This window comes from Acipenser ruthenus, chromosome 21 (assembly GCF_902713425.1).
Source record: "Acipenser ruthenus chromosome 21, fAciRut3.2 maternal haplotype, whole genome shotgun sequence".
Lineage (NCBI taxonomy): Eukaryota > Metazoa > Chordata > Actinopteri > Acipenseriformes > Acipenseridae > Acipenser > Acipenser ruthenus.
Window position 1 is genome coordinate 1,929,354 of NC_081209.1, and position 19,017 is coordinate 1,948,370.

Consider the following 19,017-nt stretch of genomic DNA (forward strand, 5'->3'; position numbering starts at 1 on the left):
TCTCACAGTGGCAACACGTGACTTCAGTTGTTCAGTCGCTCTTAGGCAATTCAAATTGGCTTCAGATGAACAATCGCAACACTTTTTATGTCTCTAAAATATCAATTCTGATTCCTTTGAAGGAACTGGAATTGGGAATGGGTTTTAAAAAGCAATTGGAAATGGAATTGTCCCTCCTGTACCTTCCTCTCGGACGGTTTGTGTTTTTAACTGGTGTTTATGTGTGTGTTTTTGTACTAGTATTTTATCTCTGTACTATCAAACTCTGTGTGGTTTTTTTTTTTTTCTGTTTTGTCTCCTTGTTTTATTTGGTATTTTTTGGTACTTTGACACTATGGTTTTAATAAAACATTGAACAATAAAGATGTGTGCAAAACAAAAGACTTTCTTTTCTCCTGAATATCCCAGTAAGGAGTGAGTGGGAGGTGTTCTTGTGTTAAGAAATATTTCATCTGGAAGCCTGCTGTCCTTGTGTAATGACAGCATGACCTCTTCAGCCAGTGGACCAACAACATGTGGCTTTTAGTAGCGTTTTAATGGTATAAAAAGCTTAGCCGTTTTATTTAACAGTTTACCATTCCAGATGTTGTTTAGTTTACTTTTCTTAACCTGTTCTGATTCATCACGTGTTTGGGATTTGAAGAAGGTGGTATGTTCTTGGATAGATCATCTATTGAATTGAATTCATTCAGTATGCTTGGCAATGCAATCAATCAATAAATAGCAAAACAAAATAAAAACCTAATGTTATATGATTATTAAATAATAATAATAATAATGTCTGTTTTTAGTATTGCTTTACTAGTCATGTACCGAAGAGCTATAATGATATGCAGCGTCATGGTTCTGTACTGGGTTGGTGGGCGGGGCTGAGAGCTCTTGGCTCCGCCCCGCTTGCGAATGTCTGCAGCTTCTCTGGTAAGGGAGGAGAGACTCCGCTATTGTACTGGATCCGGAATAGATACAGCGAGAGGATTAGCAATATGACCACGAATATCAGGTACAAGAGCAGGCTGGTTAAATCAGGTAAGCCCGTTCTCCTCAACATGCATGCGCTCGCATCATTCTCTCTTAAGAAAGACCTGCATTTTAACGGGAGTCTGTTTCTGTGTTTTCCTGTCCTTGTTCCATGCCTGCCTGTGTTGGTGCTGGATGCTGCTTGGGCGTCGTTTTGCATCCTTGTCTGTTCGTGGGCATCGTCGCCACCCCTCCACTGCGATGCTGCAAAATGCGTTTGAAAATGGATCCTTGGTGGTATTAAAAAAAAAATTAAAAAATACGCATTTTACACCCAACAGTCGATGGAGAGGTATGTGCTATATTTTATGATTTCATTTTGAATTTTGACCTGCATCAGATTGTACCACTGCCTTGTAATTACATCGTGCCCGATTTTAAAACGTTGCAGGTTACTGAATACTGTACACGTCTCGCCCATTGACTGCAGCTCATTTTAAAATCTATACGAATGATTATTGTAGGTAACGGTTTGCAATACATGTCTCTTATTAGGTTCCTTTAGAATCATTGATAATTCCCATTTCGGAATAGCTGTTCGAATGTAAAGAGGTTCTCGACCAGCCCCCGCATTTGCTCTTGTGTGTGTGTGTGTGTGTGTGTGTGTGTGTGTTCTACACATTTAGACCCGCTTGTCCAGCCTGTGTGGAGCGCGGCGTTGTGCACGCCAGCACGGTATCAGCCTCGGTGTGGAAGCGGGTCACACTCCGAGCATCACCCGCGCTGCACAAAGCGCGCTCTTCGTTTGCAAAGCAGAGTCCCGTTTGGAGAGGTGTTGAAGGGACTTGGTGTCAGCAGCAGGCCGGTAATGTTGGTTTGGTTGTTATTAACTCCCGATGGCAGTGTGGTGTCCGGGAGAGTGGAGCACGGTAAACGCTACTGGGTTGACTCAGCCCAGCGTGAGTGTGATGCTGATTGAATACAGAACAAGGGTGCAGTTCAGTCTGACTGCTAGGTAGACGGAGAGTCACGTGTTCTTGTGTGGACTGTTGATTCAAGGGTTCCATTCCGAATGGAGTGATGGAGCATTCCCTTTCTTGAATGTTCCAAATACACACGTGACTAATTCTATATATATTAGTGCGTAGGCTCTGCCCTCCAGCATGCACACAGCGTGTCTCTGTCCTGCTTTCATGTTCTGATACTTTGTTAAGCTTGATCAGGGGACGCTCCGCCCTGCTGTCTGAAGGATTGCACACTGTTTTCTTGGTAAAGTGTTGCACGGCAGTCGACTGTGAAAATCTATACCCAGTGACCACAGCTACAGAGCAGCACGTGCTTAACGCTCCAGAGATGGGCTTTATTTTCGTTTTCACTTTTATGGGTAGCTGACATTTACCATGTGTGGCTAGAGCTCATTAGCAGGCATTTCAAATGCAATTCCGTCTGAGCTGAAATACAGCTTCCCTCTGGATTATTATTACTATTTATTTCTTAGCAGACGCCCTTATCCAGGGCGACTTACAATTGTTACAAGATATCACATTATTCTTTACATACAATTACATTCTTTTTTACACATTATTTTTACATACAATTGCCCATTTATACAGCTGGGTTTTTACTGGAGCAATCTAGGTAAAGTATCTTTCTCAAGGGTACAGCAGCAGTGTCCCCTACCTGGGATTGAACCCAAGACCCTCTGGGCAAGAGTCCAGAGCTTGTGCGAGTTGGAAACTATACAGTAGTTGTTTTTATACCCGTGTGAATACTACTCTCGACGATTCACAAAAACTCATTCCAGAAAGTGTGATTATACTGTAGCTTTGTTTTTTCATCTTATTAAATTTAAAAGTCATGTCTTATCATTACTGCACAGTGGGAAGTGGTGCCCAGCGTCTACAGAGCTCCTCTCCTCGCCATCACAGAAGACGCAGCGTCTGTTTGATCTGCTTAGTTTTTTTAAAGCAGTGATGGCACGTTGATGAAGAGAAGCGATGCATTGTCCCTTGAGCCTGACAGAAAGGCAGGTCTGCACTGTCCAGTGATTCAGCCCCTCTGCATCCCCTCCACAGTCACATCTGTCACTCCTACCCCCGCTCAGCTCCTTGTGCACATGCTGTCCTGCTGGGATTCCTCCCTCCTCCTTCACAGTCCCACTCAGCCCTGAACACCTCGCTTTGTGTGGGGAATCACACAGGCAGAGGTAACAGCTGTAATTACCAAACAAAACTGAAGACACCCCCAGCTTTGCTTAATGGATTGGCCCGTTGAGCCTCAGGACTGCACCTGGCATCCTCTCATGGGTCTGTGCAAAAAGTTGGGGGTGGGGGTGGGGGTGGGGGTGGGGGTGGGGGGGGGGGAGTATTTTGAAACCTAAGTGGGTCAATTTGTACTATTGAAAAGCAAGAAATGTTTTATAGTTTTCAAAAGTATAAATCTGCTTTCCTTTTTGTATTTCAGCTAAAATTATGATTTTATTTTGCCCTGGTAGGTTATGTGGCACAACAAATGTGATTCGCAATTTAGTGGCAGAACTTAATTAACTGGGTTAAATAGAAATGTTTATAAAATGCATGGTTGTACTTTTTCTCTAATGTGTTCATCGGCCTGACTATCGCTCAGTACTCCTGGTACATATTAATCAATGAAGAAACGTGCTTGTAAACAGGGGCTTTGACAGCATCAGGATTTCTACTCGTTATCCCCAGCAGGACTGAGCGCTGCCGAGCTGCTCACAAAGTGAAGTGCACACTGACATCACCCCCCTGCCAGGGGACAGTGTGTGGTGATGTCACCTCTCGCTGTGACCAATCACAGAGCCTGCTGCTGGGCCTGCATTCCGTTCCACCCCGCTTCATTCATTCACTTCAATATCTGGAGATTCGGAATCAACTTGTTTAGATCTGCACTCACTCCACTCGCTTTTGTCAGGGAGCGTTGTCTGATTTTGTATCATTATTCCAGTAGAAAACCGCTGAAACTTTAATGAAATAGGAACGTAATAAAACGTGCCGCTCTGTTTTACGTTGTGCACATACGGCTAACCGGCTCATTGCGGAGATTTTACTTCAAGATGAGAGCCTGAATAGATCTAAATCCTCGTCTAAATCCAAGACTAGATGCACATGGTCAGTATTTACCAGCTGATCTCAGTGCCTCTGTGCAGTGTGAGCGTGTTCCTGTCGTAATGAAATGTAGACGATGAAATGAAATCCCGTTTACTGTTGTAGCTGCTGCAGTGCTGTGTGTCCATCTCTCTCTGCAGAACAGCATCTTCATTGTTTTGGTGCTGGCTGTAAGACCATCGTGTCAGAAGTGTAAAGAAACAAAACAGCCATGCAGACTGAACGGCTTGTCTCAACTGAAGAGACTGCCGTGTCTGCGTGTGTGTGTATTATATCCACTGTGCCTCACACAGTAATACAGGGCTATGTTTCCAGTGACCCCCAGCACACTGCTGTGTGTGTGTGTGTGTGTGTGTGTGTATTATATCCACTGGGCCTCACACAGCTGCAGAACCATGTGCTGCTGCAGAATAATACCACTGCTCTGCAAAATGGAAACTGACCTTATTCTCAGTATTGCCCTGAACATAAAGAGACCCTGACAGCAGCACAGCATCAAGGGCAGTGAGGTGCAGCTAAGTGAATAAACCACGTTGCCCTGCAGCCAGCTCGTCGGTGTTCTCATCTCTGGGTTGTGTAGCTGAGCCCCAGTCTTTCCCCTGTGCATTATAGAGCCATGGCAGTAGACGCTGGGTTTGAAATTGGCATGAATCCCTCAAACAGGAAAATGTCCACGTTTGGAAATGTAAAAATCTTCTGTCTCTATCAAGAAAAAGGCATTAAGCTCACGAAAAGAAGCACGTGAAGTATACAAAAAGGTCTTGTTTCGCAAAGTGGATTTCATACTTGAGAGCATTACAGTAGCTTTGAGTGAGCGCTCGGCAGAGCACCAGAGATCAAATCAGAACAAAGAAAACCGCATTTGTGGAAATGATTAAGGAGGCTGTGTGTAAGACACGCATTAGCTGTTGTTGACGTTCAGCTGGAGAGACGTTTTGGCCTTTCCAGAGAGGGGTGAGGTTTGCAGTCTGTGCAGGGGAGCTGCAGAGCTTTCTCCTTTGTGTGGTTGCAGATTGGATCGCAGACTGCATACGGAACAGGCAGCAGGCAGGCAGGCAGGCCAGGTTTGATTATGGAATGGGATGTGATGGAGTTTTCCAGCCAAATGAAAACATGTATTAGTCAGCCCTTGACTGGAAGAATGTCCTTGTTAGAGGGTGAGGAGTCGATGGGGTAGACTGCACTCAAATAGGGGCTCAGCTGACATCACCATGCTGTTTCACTAGCGAACCAAACTGGATTGAAACCCGGGCTTCTAGAGGAGGTGTTACTGTGTGCAAGACTGCCAGCAGTACCCACGGGCGCTGCGCTTATTGTGTTACTTACTAATGCCATTTGACCTACTTGCATCATCCCTGAGCTGTGCAGCAAGCTGGGAAGACATCAGGTTATTTATATGTGTGGGTTGAACTGGCATTCCAGTGTTCAGCTCCGAGTGCTCGTGTGCCAGGCTTCGCCAGCACCCTGGCACACTGAGCCACAGTGCCAGCGGTACAGGCTGGGTCTCTGTTGAGGGTTTGAATTCCCTGAGCCCTGGCGCACTGAGCCACAGTGCCAGCAGTACAGGCTGGGTCTCTGTTGAGGGTTTGAATTCCCTGAGCCCTGGCGCACTGAGCCACAGTGCCAGCAGTACAGGCTGGGTCTCTGTTGAGGGTTTGAATTCCCTGAGCCCTGGTGCACTGAGCCACAGTGCCAGCAGTACAGGCTGGGTCTCTGTTGAGGGTTTGAATTCCCTGAGCCCTGGTGCACTGAGCCACAGTGCCAGCGGTACAGGCTGGGTCTCTGTTGAGGGTTTGAATTCCCTGAGCCCTGGTGCACTGAGCCACAGTGCCAGCGGTACAGGCTGGGTCTCTGTTCAGGGTTTGAATTCCCTGAGCCCTGGTGCACTGAGCCACAGTGCCAGTGGTACAGGCTGGGTCTCTGTTCAGGGTTTGAATTCCCTGAGCCCTGGTGCACTGAGCCACAGTGCCAGCGGTACAGGCTGGGTCTCTGTTCAGGGTTTGAATTCCCTGAGCCACAGTGCCAGCGGTACAGGCTGGGTCTCTGTTCAGGGTTTGAATTCCCTGAGCCACAGTGCCAGCAGTACAGGCTGGGTCTCTGCGTTCCCACTCCAGCTAGCCTGACAGACGATTACTGATGCTTCTCATTTTCCAGTGCAATCCGATGCTCGTTCATTTTCACCATACAAGGCACACGTGCAAATAAACAGCACACAATATAATGGGCAGGGTTTCTTTCATACCATTGAAACGCTGCTCATGCAAACACATTGTGAGTGAGGGACCGTGTATTCACTTTGCCCAGGGCAGCGGTTCATCCAATCAGAGGTCAGTATTGGACAGGTGTTCGTTTCAGAGCAGATGTGGAGTGTGTTTACAAGTGACGGGGGTGGGACCAGTTGCCAAGGGAACGGAATCCAGTCTGCAGCCCTATTGTGCCTCCCAGTGCGCCATCTGCTCCATTCATTGGCTGTTTCAGCAGACCAGCTGAATGCATGGAGCTCTGACTGAGTCTTTAACCCCCCCGGGGAGGAGGAGAGAGGGTGAAGACCTACTGAATCACACTCGAGGAAACTGCAGAGGAAAGACAAGCCTCTCCACTGCTGCTGTGTAGGGAAGGGGTGGCTGGGGGGTCCGTTCTGGAACTAATCGGGTTCCTCTTGAGTGGCACAGGCCCGTTAGACACTTCTGATGTGCTGTGGGGTGGGTTGTGTAGAGACCTGGTACCAGACCCGTCCACAGCTTCAAGACGGTCCAGCGCTGAACAGAAGAAGGTTTCTGAACGAGAGGAGGCCATTCAGCCCATCGCAGCTCATCCGGCTCCTACTACCTGACTGATCTCAGAACTCTGTCAAGTTCCAAGTGATTCTGTCTCAGCAACGTGACTGGACAGCCCATTCCATCCCCTCAGCTATCTGTCCTGTTCCTGTCTTAAACCACATTGAATACAGCTTTGTATCCACTGCACTGTACATGCAATAACCTTGGCTGATTAGGTTTTTTTTCACTGTTTTCAATTGATGAGATAACCTCCCCTCGGTTAGATGCAGTGTGTTAATGTGAAGCTGAGCTCTGAGCTGTGTGAGTGAGTGAGCACTCTGCTGCTGTCTGCTGCTAGCTGGTAACACACCTCGGGTTTCAATACTGCAACACCATCCCCTGCTCTGTGTATGACAGTGACAGGATCACACAGGAAACCCAAGAATCTGCTGAAAAGATATTCTGGTGATAACACTGTTTTTGAAGCTGCATTAATAGCATTGCATTTATAGACTGCCGTGTGATTTCCGACTCCACTTTGAAAATCACAGTTCACTCGTATGATGTGATGATCAGCAGGAGCACAGAATAAAACCACTTTAACCCTTTGTTGCCCTGCGTCCTGTGTCCTGGACCATCAATTCCATGCACTAGAATAGACAGGGTTTCAGGACAGGCTGGAGTGAGACGTGCTTCCGTTCTGAACATGCCCGTCATTTTATTGTATGGTTCGATGTTTATTTTTTTACATTCAAGAGAACTGTTTATTCATTTTTAGAAAATGTTACTGTAGAATAAAACAAGTTGACCGTTCACGTTTTCTGTTTTTTTTTTTTTTTTTTGGTTGCACTACGGTGCTACTGTTTAATGGCAAAACACCAGCAAGAAACGCACTGGCTGCCGATGGAACACTTTACCATTTAAAACTGGTTTAATCCTTTTAAAATATTGGCTCACACTCAGTCCTTGAGCTCCCCTCTACAGATGAGATTATAGATGCCTTAACTGCTGCTATGTGTGCTGTTTTTAAAACCTGCTCCTTCTGAAGGAGTTATTCCCAAACCACAGACTGCTGGATTGCCAGTGATGTGTGTCAGCAGAGCTGTTGCTTTTGGCCATTTGTCACCCCCTGGTGGAGTGAAACAGTACTGCCATGCGGTGACACAGCCTAGTTGTTCTACAGGTCCTGTAAGCCCAGTACAGTCAGGGGGTTCAGACCTTCTCAATGGTACTTAAAAGGCTCTCACTTATTAGATGCATTTTCAGGGGTTGTTCTTATGCAAAGTTGAGTTAATATTCGCTAAATAATCAAGTAATCTGTATGAAATGTAACTGGATTTTTTTTTTTTAATTATTATTTTGGCATTGCTTGGGCCCATCACTGCTTCTTAATTCTTCTTTGTTTATTCATATATACTGCGCTCTGAATAGAAAAACAGTTTGTTTGTCTTCTAAAGGGTTTAAAATCCCCCCCCTTTGACACAGACACATCTTCCCCGCTGGTTGCCGGATCTATAAAGCCAGTGTTTTGCCCCACTGCCTCAGCTGCTCCCAGTTCAGTATTTGTCTCTCTAAACAGTAGAGCCAGCGTTCTGCTCAGTAAATGACAGCGACGGCTCGCTGCCAGGCAGCTGCTCAGAAGACTGGCATCGGGAGGGGCGTCCGCGGACATTGATTACTGAACAAAGACTGTGTCCAAAAAGACTGAATCTGAACTGAAGAGCGTTTCTGAACGAGAGGAGGCCATTCAGCCCATCGCAGCTCATCCGGCTCCTAGGACCTGACTGATCTCAGAACTCTGTCAAGTTCCAAGTGATTCTGTCTCAGCAACGTGACTGGACAGCCCATTCCATCCCCTCAGCTATCTGTCCTGTTCCTGTCTTAAACCACATTGAATACAGCTCTGTATCCACTGCACTGTACATGCAATACCCTTGGCTGATTAGATTTGGGACATTTTGAAGGATCCTAAATAAATAGTGGTTCTGGTTTTCAGGGGTGGGGCAGTAGACTTGAGTCCCAAACGACTTTTCTTTCAGCTATGTTCAGTGTTTCGTGCATGAAAGGGTTACGCGACTCTGGCGCGATCCTCCAGTCGACTCACAGAGTTTCCTATAATAGTCTTCTTCTTAAACAAGCTGTTACTCTCTGCCTTTCCATTAAACCCATTAGCTTACCCCTTCATCCCCCACTGTGCAGGACAGCTGGGGGGTCAGGATTACACATTTCCCTTCTCTGTTGAAAACAGCCAAATCCACTTCAGATAAACAGAACTGAGTCCTGCCGGCGCTGGTCTGAGGAGATGTGCTCTATCTGATCTCAGTAGATTGTAATGTACTGCGTTCTCACTGCACACTTTAAAACACTACTTAGTGCAGAGCTGTTAACCCCGAGAGCCTCTCTCTCCCCTGGGATGTTACCCAGTGCATTCCACACATCTGCTGTAATATTTAATAAACACAGTGCTGTTCCACCACCGAGTCCAACGACCACGTCTTTCATGTTAGATGACAACGAGGGCCCCTTCATAAAAATACAACTTTACCCTGGAACTTAGTAAGTGAGTTTTGTGTGTAATGAGAAACTGGACCAGCATGAAAAGCAGCACTTCCTTCTCAATCTAATGAAAGACTGGGCTGTGACTTGACTCCTCCCACGCCTGCTACAGGAAATTCCAAGGCGTTTCACAGGGTTCCTGCTCCAACTTCCGAGGGAGGGAGGGAGGGAGAGAGAGAGAGAGACACAGAGAGAGAGAGAGAGATCCCGCAGGGGGAGGTTATTTCCATCTCCCTTTCCTGGCTCTCTCAAACCCCGGCTGTCTCGTCAGCGATGGATGCAGTTATTCTCCAGGAGAGGCTGGCAGAGCGACTGGTGTCACCCAGGACTCGCAGTGCCAAGCTGAAGGTACGGCCTGGGGGGTGTTGGGGTAACAGACGAGTACCGTTTCATAGACTCCCTTTTGAATGAAAGCTGGTTGATGTGGTTTGTTTTGAAGTCAGGGCTAACGTTTACTGCCTTTCCGGCCTGTCTGCAGAATAAACAGCCTTGGCGCTGCAAGGCTTTGATTAGGAAGGGGTGAGCACTGCTGGGTGGTAATGGTGAAGCCTGTTTGAACTGGATGTGTGGGTCAGGGCAGGAGGGGTCTGGCTGAGACACGCTGAGCTGGGGAGCATTACCCACACAATTGGCTTCTCCAATGGATCAGTTCAGCAGTGATTTTAGGGTTGTTGCTGCCGTGATTTGTTTAGTACTGTGTGCACAATTGTGCCATGTTAAGTTTCCTATCTATGTATCTATTTTATAGCGCATATCTGTTTATTCAAAGTTTTGCCAGGGCAACCTCTCGCACTCCATAGAGTTCACACAAAGTGTTGTCAAATTTCAAAAGTTTTCACTACAAAATCGTAACCAAAGGGGTTATAAATGCTTGTTTAAAATCCCAGTGTCTTTCTCTGTGAGCTGCGGTGGCTTTCATACAGAGACAGGCTTTGGTGTTGGGAGAGAACTCCGTCTTTCCCAGGAAGTTTCATTGTGTCGGATTCTGGGCAGAGTCAGAGTTTCAAATCCGGGTTCCAAACTATCTTTTATTTTTAGGTCTAGATGTATGTATTTATTTTGTTTGCGTATCATTTATTTGAGGCTGTTCAGAAATAGTACTTCAGGCATTTGCAAATGTGTGTCCTAGATGGAAATTGCATGTCATGCTCCACGGGTGTACCACATGGATCAGCAATCAAAGCTGAAAGAAACACAGTACCATCAGTTCTGTGCACTGTGTTCTAGATATTAAATATAGAACTGCTTGGAGAGTCTTCTGACAGTCACTCCGGGATCCGAACAGGGCGGTCTCTTTGATAAACAGCCTGCATGCTGTCATCTAAATGGGCTGGATTACCTCATCCTCAATGACATCATCGCTACAGAGGTGAAGGGCTAGCCAGCGCAGAGTGGATGGGAGGTGTTATTTAGCTGCAAACCTGAGGCTCAGTAAAATGGAGCTTCATTGCAGGAACAGTGTATTGTCTTGTCTTTATTTGGTAGAGATTGAATGCTGTGTAGATGCTGCAAAAGAGGAGCTCACAGTGTTGTACATTGCTGTTAGATATTTAATAATATTGATGTCTGATTGATCCCATCGAATGCAAGATGAACACTTTAATGGACTTTAATGTTCAGCTGCAGGATTGCTCCCACAGTAATGATGTTCAGCTGCAGGATTGCTCCCACAGTAATGTCACTGGTCTGCAATGAACGGCAGACAGGGTGTGAAGGCCAGGATTGAGATTTGTGTGGGACCTGCCTGCACAATCAAACAGCTGGCATCAGTTAAGAGGGGGGTTTAAAGGTCTTTGAAATGAGCTCCGGTTCTCAGTACAAACACGTATTGACACAGCCACTGTGACTGAGGCCTGAGGGGCGGGTGGTGAGGTCAGGATCCCCCGGGTGAAGAGGAAGTCCCGCCCCCTTTGATCCGAGGTCACGCTTCCCTTTCCTGCCCTCTGTTTATCCAGACCTCCAGCATGGAGTCCTCAAGGTTTGTTTCTGTTGAGTCTTAGGAGTGAACATAAATGTAGGGGCGAGCCGCGTGTAAAGGCTGTTTGTATAATAATCATCTTTAAATAAAGTACCGTAATATCTATCATTTATACATGTAGACACCAGCGTGGAGTTTGAGTGAAGATTCCTGAAACTAAAACGCCAATGATTGTGCGCTGTACAAGTCAATGAATGTGGTTTAATATTGAGAGGGAGGGAAGGTCTAGGCAGACACAGTTGCTGTATCTAAACTCTGTGAATTCCAGGGCTTCAGTCCAGCGAGTTTTCCGTTGCTGTGCTGTCCAGCTGCATGCTGTTAATAAGAGGATTTACGTGCCAGTAGCGCGGACTCTTCTGAATTGATTCCCTTTTCTCCCGGAGCGCGGTGCAGGGGGTTGTTTCCGGTAATCGGAGGGGAGTGCCTGGGACTGAGAGCCATCGGAAACACAGCTAACGAATTGCTGTTAGCATGGCAGCTTTCTGGCACAGTCTGACAAGCAGTGAGACAGAAATGTTAAAGGGCTATTCAGCAGAGCTCTCTGTACACACTAGGAGCCGTGTTCAGCACTATTCACTCGCTCCCCACCTCCTCTTCTGATATGAGGGTCCTATACAGACATGTAGAAATATTTGCATAATCTTTTGACAGCGTGAAACAGGCTGTCTTGAGAAGCTGCAGAACATCGCAGGGTGAACCAGTTTATTTCTGCCAGTGGTCAGTGGTCCACTTATTTCAGGGATGGCATTAAGACTCCCATTGCATAGCAGTTTCACCCATTCCAGGTTTTACTATTGGCGGGATTAGCCGCAGTATATAGGTAACAAGCTTGTGTTACTAAACTCCTAGTAAAACCTGTGCTCCGTCTTTCGGGTGAGACGTAGTTGTAAGTGACTCTGCAGCTGATGCATAGTTCACACACCCTAGTCTCTGTAAGTCGCCTTGGATAAAGGCGTCTACTAAATAAACAAAAAATAACAATAAGTGTGTGGACCACTTTTCTAGACAGTTATTTTTCAGATGGGTAGGAGTGAAACTCCAAGTTGACAGTGGATTTAAAATACTGTACACATATCTCTATGTATTGTGTATATATATATATATAGACACACACACATTGAGCCAGCGTTCCTCATTTGAATGTGATTCTCTTTCCCTCTCTGGAGCAGGAGAAGCAGTACGTGGGGTTCGCCACCCTTCCCAATCAGGTCCACCGGAAATCTGTCAAGAAAGGCTTCGACTTCACCCTCATGGTGGCAGGTACTGTAGGAGTCTCCCTGCTTTCAGTTTCTCCAGGCTGTGCTCTAACCAGCGTCCAACACTGCAGCACCAGCCCCCTCCACACAGCCAGCACCAGCAAAACCGCCATACTCATTGCATTAACCCGTGAAGTACCATTTTTCTTGGCAGAAATCTGAACGTTTAAGTTAGACTTCACTTTTGCGCTTAACAAACTCAGAGTAAGTTATCATAACAATATAGTTCAATTGAGAATGAGCCCTGCCTCTCCTTTCACCTGCAGGCGAGTCTGGCCTGGGCAAGTCGACGCTGGTGAACAGCCTGTTCCTGACAGACCTGTACAAGGACAGGAAGATGCTGAATGCAGAGGGTAGGGATCGCAACGCGTTCACACCGAGCCTTGTCATGAAGAGTCATCTGATATGGGGTTGTGAATCATTGCAATAAGAGACACACACTGTGTGTCAGTCACATATCATGCATGACCGTGCAACCTCTTAGTGTTGCACAATCTGATGCTTATCTGAGCTTGTATAAGAGATGTGTGGATTAATCATGTTTACAGTCAGTTCATTCATTTTAAAGCAAAGGTTTGCTCCTGAAAGACATGTTACCGTCCGTTTTATGGAGTTTTTTTTACATTGATACAGATCAGCTTGAAGCATCAGAAAGGGAAAATGGATATATATATAGATGCATGTTTATTCTGAAAATGGATAAATAGATGGATCTGCTGCTCTGACCGCCTCTCTCTCCTCCACAGAGAGAATCAACCAGACGGTGGAGATCATCAAGCACACGGTGGACATCGAGGAGAAGGGGGTGAAGCTGAAGCTGACCATCGTGGACACACCGGGGTTCGGAGACGCCGTCAACAACACAGAATGGTGAGGAGAGGGAACCCCCCGAGACGGCGCTGCTGTGTGGGGTGTAGGGAGAGTCGTGCCAGTCTGGTTCCAATCCCAGCGGTGAGGAGAGGGAACCCCCCGAGACGGCACTGCTGTGTGGGGTGTAGGGAGAGCCGTGCCAGTCTGGTTCCAATCCCAGCAGTGAGGAGAGGGAACCCCCCGAGACGACGCTGCTTTGTGGGGTGTAGGGAGAGTCATGCCAGTCTGGTTCCAATCCCAGCGGTGAGGAGAGAGAACCCCCCGAGACGGCGCTGCTGTGTGGGGTGTAGGGAGAGCCGTGCCAGTCTGGTTCCAATCCCAGCAGTGAGGAGAGGGAACCCCCCGAGACGGCGCTGCTGTGTGGGGTGTAGGGAGAGCCGTGCCAGTCTGGTTCCAATCCCAGCAGTGAGGAGAGGGAACCCCCCCGAGACGGCACTGCTGTGTGGGGTGTAGGGAGAGCCGTGCCAGTCTGGTTCCAATCCCAGCGGTGAGGAGAGGGAACCCCCCGAGACGGCACTGCTGTGTGGGGTGTAGGGAAAGCCGTGCCAGTCTGGTTCCAATCCCAGCGGTGAGGAGAGGGAACCCCCCGAGACGGCGCTGCTGTGTGGGGTGTAGGGAGAGCCGTGCCAGTCTGGTTCCAATTCATGCTCTATTAGAACGGGGGCGCTCTTCTAGTTTATTACCTGTTTAATAACAGCTAGCTTACTAACAGGATGACGGCTGCGTGTTGTTGTTTCTGCCGATGTTCTGTGGCTGGTCCCTCGGTTCTCATGTGTTCTGTACCGGTGCCCTGTGTGTGTGTGTGTGTGTTTGTGTGTGTTTTTGGCAGCTGGAAACCCATCACAGATTACATTGACCAGCAGTTTGAGCAGTACTTCCGGGACGAGAGCGGGCTGAACCGCAAGAACATCCAGGACAACCGTGTGCACTGCTGCCTGTACTTCATCCCTCCTTTCGGACACGGGTGAGCAGCCCTGACCCTCCTGCACCCTGAGACACGGTCACTGCAGTGTGTCCTAGCCAGAGCACTGCAGAGTGGAGAGGAGCATGCTAAAGCACAGATGATATGATAAAAGTCCCATAACCTGTAGTAAAAGCATTGCAAAGAGTAGTAGAGCATGGTAAAGCACCGATAATAATAATATGATAAAAAAGCATGAAAAGTACAGTAAATGTATAGTCCGATCATGGGACGTTTTATAAGAGGAATCTTGATGTATAGCAAAACTGCATTGTATGTGTTATTCTAGTGGTTTGCCTTCAGCAGGAGTGGCAATCAGACATTGCATTGAGAAACCTGAGCCTGTCATCCACACCTGAGCTAACATAGCACTGTCACAAGCCTGACTTTCACCTTTTCGGGGTGGGGAAAGCATTGGGGGAAACTGCATCGATAGCGCGGCGGTGAAGTGTTGTAAGAGCCCCTCTCTCGTGCGCAGGTTGCGGCCGGTGGACGTGGAGTTCATGAAGGCTCTTCACGAGAAGGTGAATGTGGTGCCACTCATCTCCAAGGCAGACTGCCTCACTCCCGGAGAGATGAAGAAACTCAAAGACAGGGTGAGGAAACACGACAATGCCTTGCATGTCAAACCTGATCTCTGTCTACCTCTCACAATTAACATTTCAGATGCTCCTGGGAGAAGCTCATAACAGCATGTGATTGCATTATACTGTGTGACTGTATCTCCTGTCTCTGAGTCTCGGCTGTGTTTTTTATACTGTGTGACTGTATCTCCTGTCTCTGAGTCTCGGCTGTGTTTTTTATACTGTGTCACTGTATCTCCTGTCTCTGAGTCTCGGCTGTGTTTTTTATACTGTGTCACTGTATCTCCTGTCTCTGAGTCTCGGCTGTGTTTTTTATACTGTGTCACTGTATCTCCTGTCTCTGAGTCTCGGCTGTGTTTTTTATACTGTGTCACTGTATCTCCTGTCTCTGAGTCTCGGCTGTGTTTTTTATACTGTGTCACTGTATCTCCTGTCTCTGAGTCTCGGCTGTGTTTTTTATACTGTGTCACTGTATCTCCTGTCTCTGAGTCTCGGCTGTGTTTTTTATACTGTGTCACTGTATCTCCTGTCTCTGAGTCTCGGCTGTGTTTTTTATACTGTGTCACTGTATCTCCTGTCTCTGAGTCTCGGCTTGTTTCCGGATGGCGTAGGTAAAGGAGGAGATTGAAAAATTGGGAATTAAAGTCTATCAGTTTCCAGACTGCGACTCTGATGAAGACGAGGAATTCAAACAGCAGGACAAAGAACTGAAGGTGAGAGAGGAGAGGAGTGGGAAGGTGAGAGAGGAGAGGAGTTGATGGCATGATTACCATACGCTGTACAGTATTGTATGGTTGAGTGAATGTAGTTTTTCAGTGTGAGGGGCTCCCGTGTGTAATGCTGCTCTGTTTTGTCTGCCTGTCAGGAAAGCACTCCGTTCGCAGTGATCGGGAGCAACACAGTGGTGGATGTGAAAGGTCAAAGGGTACGCGGCCGACTGTACCCCTGGGGTATCGTGGAAGGTAGGAGCCCCTCAAGTTTCACAAAGCTGACAGAGCAGATATCTCGGGTGTCAGTTACACGGGTGTTGTGAAAAAATCAGCTCCTCTAAATGATTAGAAGAAAAATGTTTCCTTTTCTTTCAATGAATGTCTTCTGTAGAAATGAACAGACTCAAGATTCCGAATGAACTGCAGCTCAGACCATGCCATTTTAATGTGCAAGATAAAACCAAGCCTGTTACCTGCAGACTTGGGATAATTAACATGTGTTTAACCTGATGGTCCTTTTCAAACCAGGAGAGGGCGCCATTGCAATGGGAAAGGTTGAAATGAGCTGTTTTTTTTTTCTCAGACATGTATACACTAAAGAAACCGCAAGTCCTTTTTGAATATTAATGTTTGACGCTGTTTAGATCACTTTCATGCACCCGGACTGGCATGTCTTTATCGTACATGTGAAGCAGGCAGCCGATGCAGTTTGTATTTGTGAGGCGTATAATCAGTGCTCGTCTGCCCTCAGTTGAGAACCAGTCGCACTGTGACTTTGTGAAGCTGAGGAACATGCTGATCCGAACACACATGCACGACCTGAAGGATGTGACCTGCGACGTGCACTATGAGAACTACAGAGCGCAGTGCATCCAGCACATGACCAGGTAAGAGAGCCATGTTGTATCGAATGGAAGTTATGCAGTGTACATGGAAGGTCTAGACAGTTAACAAAAGAAGGGCAGCATTCCAGTACTTTGCAACCATTTTCTATGTCTTTTAACACAATTGGAAGACCCGTTTCACGTTCAAATGAGTTACAGTAAAACAGTTCAACGAAAACCAAAGAAAACGAAGCTTTGGGGTCGTCTTCAGACAGGTTAAGGTCAGCTCGCTCAATCGGGCTCTCTTAAACTTTGTAATGCTTTTTTCTGTTCCCAGTAAACTGACTCAGGACAACAGGATAGAAAGCCCGCTCCCGATCCTCCCGCTGCCCACCCCCGACGTGGAGACAGAGAAGCTGATCAAGATGAAGGACGAGGAGGTGAGACGCAGCTGTGCCTGGGTGTAATAATGCATTGCTGTGAATGAGTGTGGGAGTGTCGGGGGCTGTGCACCTACTTGCAGGGATACTGAACAGCATCTGCTTTGTGCTGTTGTTTCACGCCTTACCTGTTAAATATCCTAACAGGTGTGTTCTGTGTCCAGCGTTGCATACCGCTCAGCCTCTGTCATTGCTGTTGGTAAGGATGCTTTGATGTATATTGTAAAGGCAAGTCATGGCATTGGAAAGCTGCTCCTTCGTAACAGTCACAGACGCCTGTGTTTGGAATAATGCAGAAGGCTGCGTATTGACGTCGTCTCTCTTGCGATCTCTTTTCAGCTGAAACGGATGCAGGAGATGCTGCAGAAAATGCAACAACAGATGCACGACCAGGAGCAGTGAGCAAGCATGCTCTGGAGCCCAGCGAAGACGCATTTCCACCTGCAGGATCTGGAAATTAAAAAAAAAAAAAAAAAAGAAGAAACAGTGACTTTTTAAAAACCTAGGATTCTAAACGGTGCTGTACGAGACCTCTTGCGTAGGTTCATAATTTATTGTAAAAAAATCTATATTACAAGGATGTAATTCCTGGCATACAGTACCTGGGAGCATGTTACATGTGTGGTGTTTTTATGCCTTCACTGCACAGAAAGTGAAGCACACCTCTACCTGCTTTTAAACTGTACTCTGTGTTTGTTCACACGTATGGTATAATCATATTAATAATGCTATTTAATCTATTTATGCTTGAATGTTTTCTTCGTACACAGTCAGGGCCTGGGGTCTGTTGAAGTCCTTGTGTTTTTCTCCTCACTGGGGAGATGCTGGTCTGAATGACAGCAGCGAGACTGTGTCTGTAGGTAACAGCGCTCCTGCTCAGTTCAGACCAGAGAGAACCCGTCCCGCTCTGCATTGAGAGTGGGGTTTAACCCTGGGGCTTGGTTAGCTGGAAAGGGAAGGGGAACAGCGTAATCCGGTCCCAGCAGTCATCTGGGAGAAAGCCATTCAGAGCCTTTACAATCCCCAGAAGGTGGCGTTCTGTTCCAGTGATCTTTAAAGGCAGCTTAAGGGCTGGATATAAGACTCCCATTGCATAGCACTTTGATCCATTCCTGTTTTTACTATGAGTTTAATAAGACACACCTGAGCTTGTTAGCTATACAATGGGGCTGATCAAGCTTGTAGTAAAACCTGGAGTGGGTGAAACTGCTATGCAATAGGAGTCTTTCTATATTTCCGTCTTTAAAACTCATAAATCTTTTAAAGATCTGCTTTGACTGTGTTGTTAAGAAATTGGTCAATGGAGCACCTCCTAGTGGTAGACATTAGCAGGTTACTGTCACGCTGAAGGACAGCCGCACTTGGACCTGACCGCGGCTCAGAAGATCATTGGAATAGACCCGGTCTCTCAGCAATCTAGAACACAGCGTGTCAGTGCCCATGTGACTGCGCCCCCCCCTGTGCAGCGTGTGGAGCAGCGTGCGTCTGCATTAAGGATTACATGGCTTCTTTTTATTGTGAGTGGAAACATAGAGTCTGTGAACAATGCAAGCCATGTAAAACCATGCACAGAAAATAAACACGACCTTCTAATTTGAAGCGAGTGTTGGTAGTTATTCGTCTGGGGATTAAGAGACAGCGTTTGTTGTTGTTTGATTATCCTTTTAACTCCTAACCCTGCTGACTGTAGTTTGTTTCCTTCCTCATAGCCTGTCCGTTTCTTCACTGGTAACCTCATCCACAGCAGGACTACACCCCAGTGCATTCTGGTAAGTGTAGTCCTGCTGTGTAGGTACCAGAATGCATTGTGATGTGAGTTGAAAAGCCTGAACTGTTCCAAGCTGTCCTAGTCTACATGGAGTCATATGATAACCATGCCTCTACTACATGATCACAGATCTTAACCTGCCATCATCCACCTAATCCACAAAATGCATCATCAGCACCCCTTCCATCCCAACGTGACTCCAAAACCTGAAAATGATTCAGAGAGC

At 46.9% G+C, this 19,017-nt stretch overlaps 1 protein-coding gene across 3 annotated transcripts; it reads left to right on the top strand.

Annotated features, from left to right (window-relative positions):
* The first annotated feature begins 1,289 nt into the window (after positions 1-1,289).
* On the top strand, positions 1,290-18,622 carry LOC117428046 (septin-5). Of its 3 annotated transcripts, none has more exons than XM_058994212.1 (11): positions 1,290-1,309; positions 12,548-12,638; positions 12,901-12,987; positions 13,381-13,504; positions 14,334-14,468; positions 14,944-15,061; positions 15,661-15,762; positions 15,915-16,011; positions 16,511-16,646; positions 16,921-17,023; positions 17,363-18,622. In XM_058994212.1, the coding sequence occupies exons 2-11, from the start codon at positions 12,629-12,631 to the stop codon at positions 17,423-17,425; spliced, it is 975 nt and encodes a 324-aa protein (XP_058850195.1). In that variant the 5' UTR covers positions 1,290-1,309; positions 12,548-12,628; the 3' UTR covers positions 17,426-18,622. The 3 variants fall into 3 exon arrangements, with proteins under 3 accessions (XP_058850195.1, XP_058850193.1, XP_058850194.1); XM_058994210.1 differs by lacking the exon at positions 1,290-1,309 and adding an exon at positions 9,584-9,748 and having other exon boundaries at positions 12,545-12,638; XM_058994211.1 differs by lacking the exon at positions 1,290-1,309 and adding an exon at positions 9,584-9,748.
* Positions 18,623-19,017: the final 395 nt, after the last annotated feature.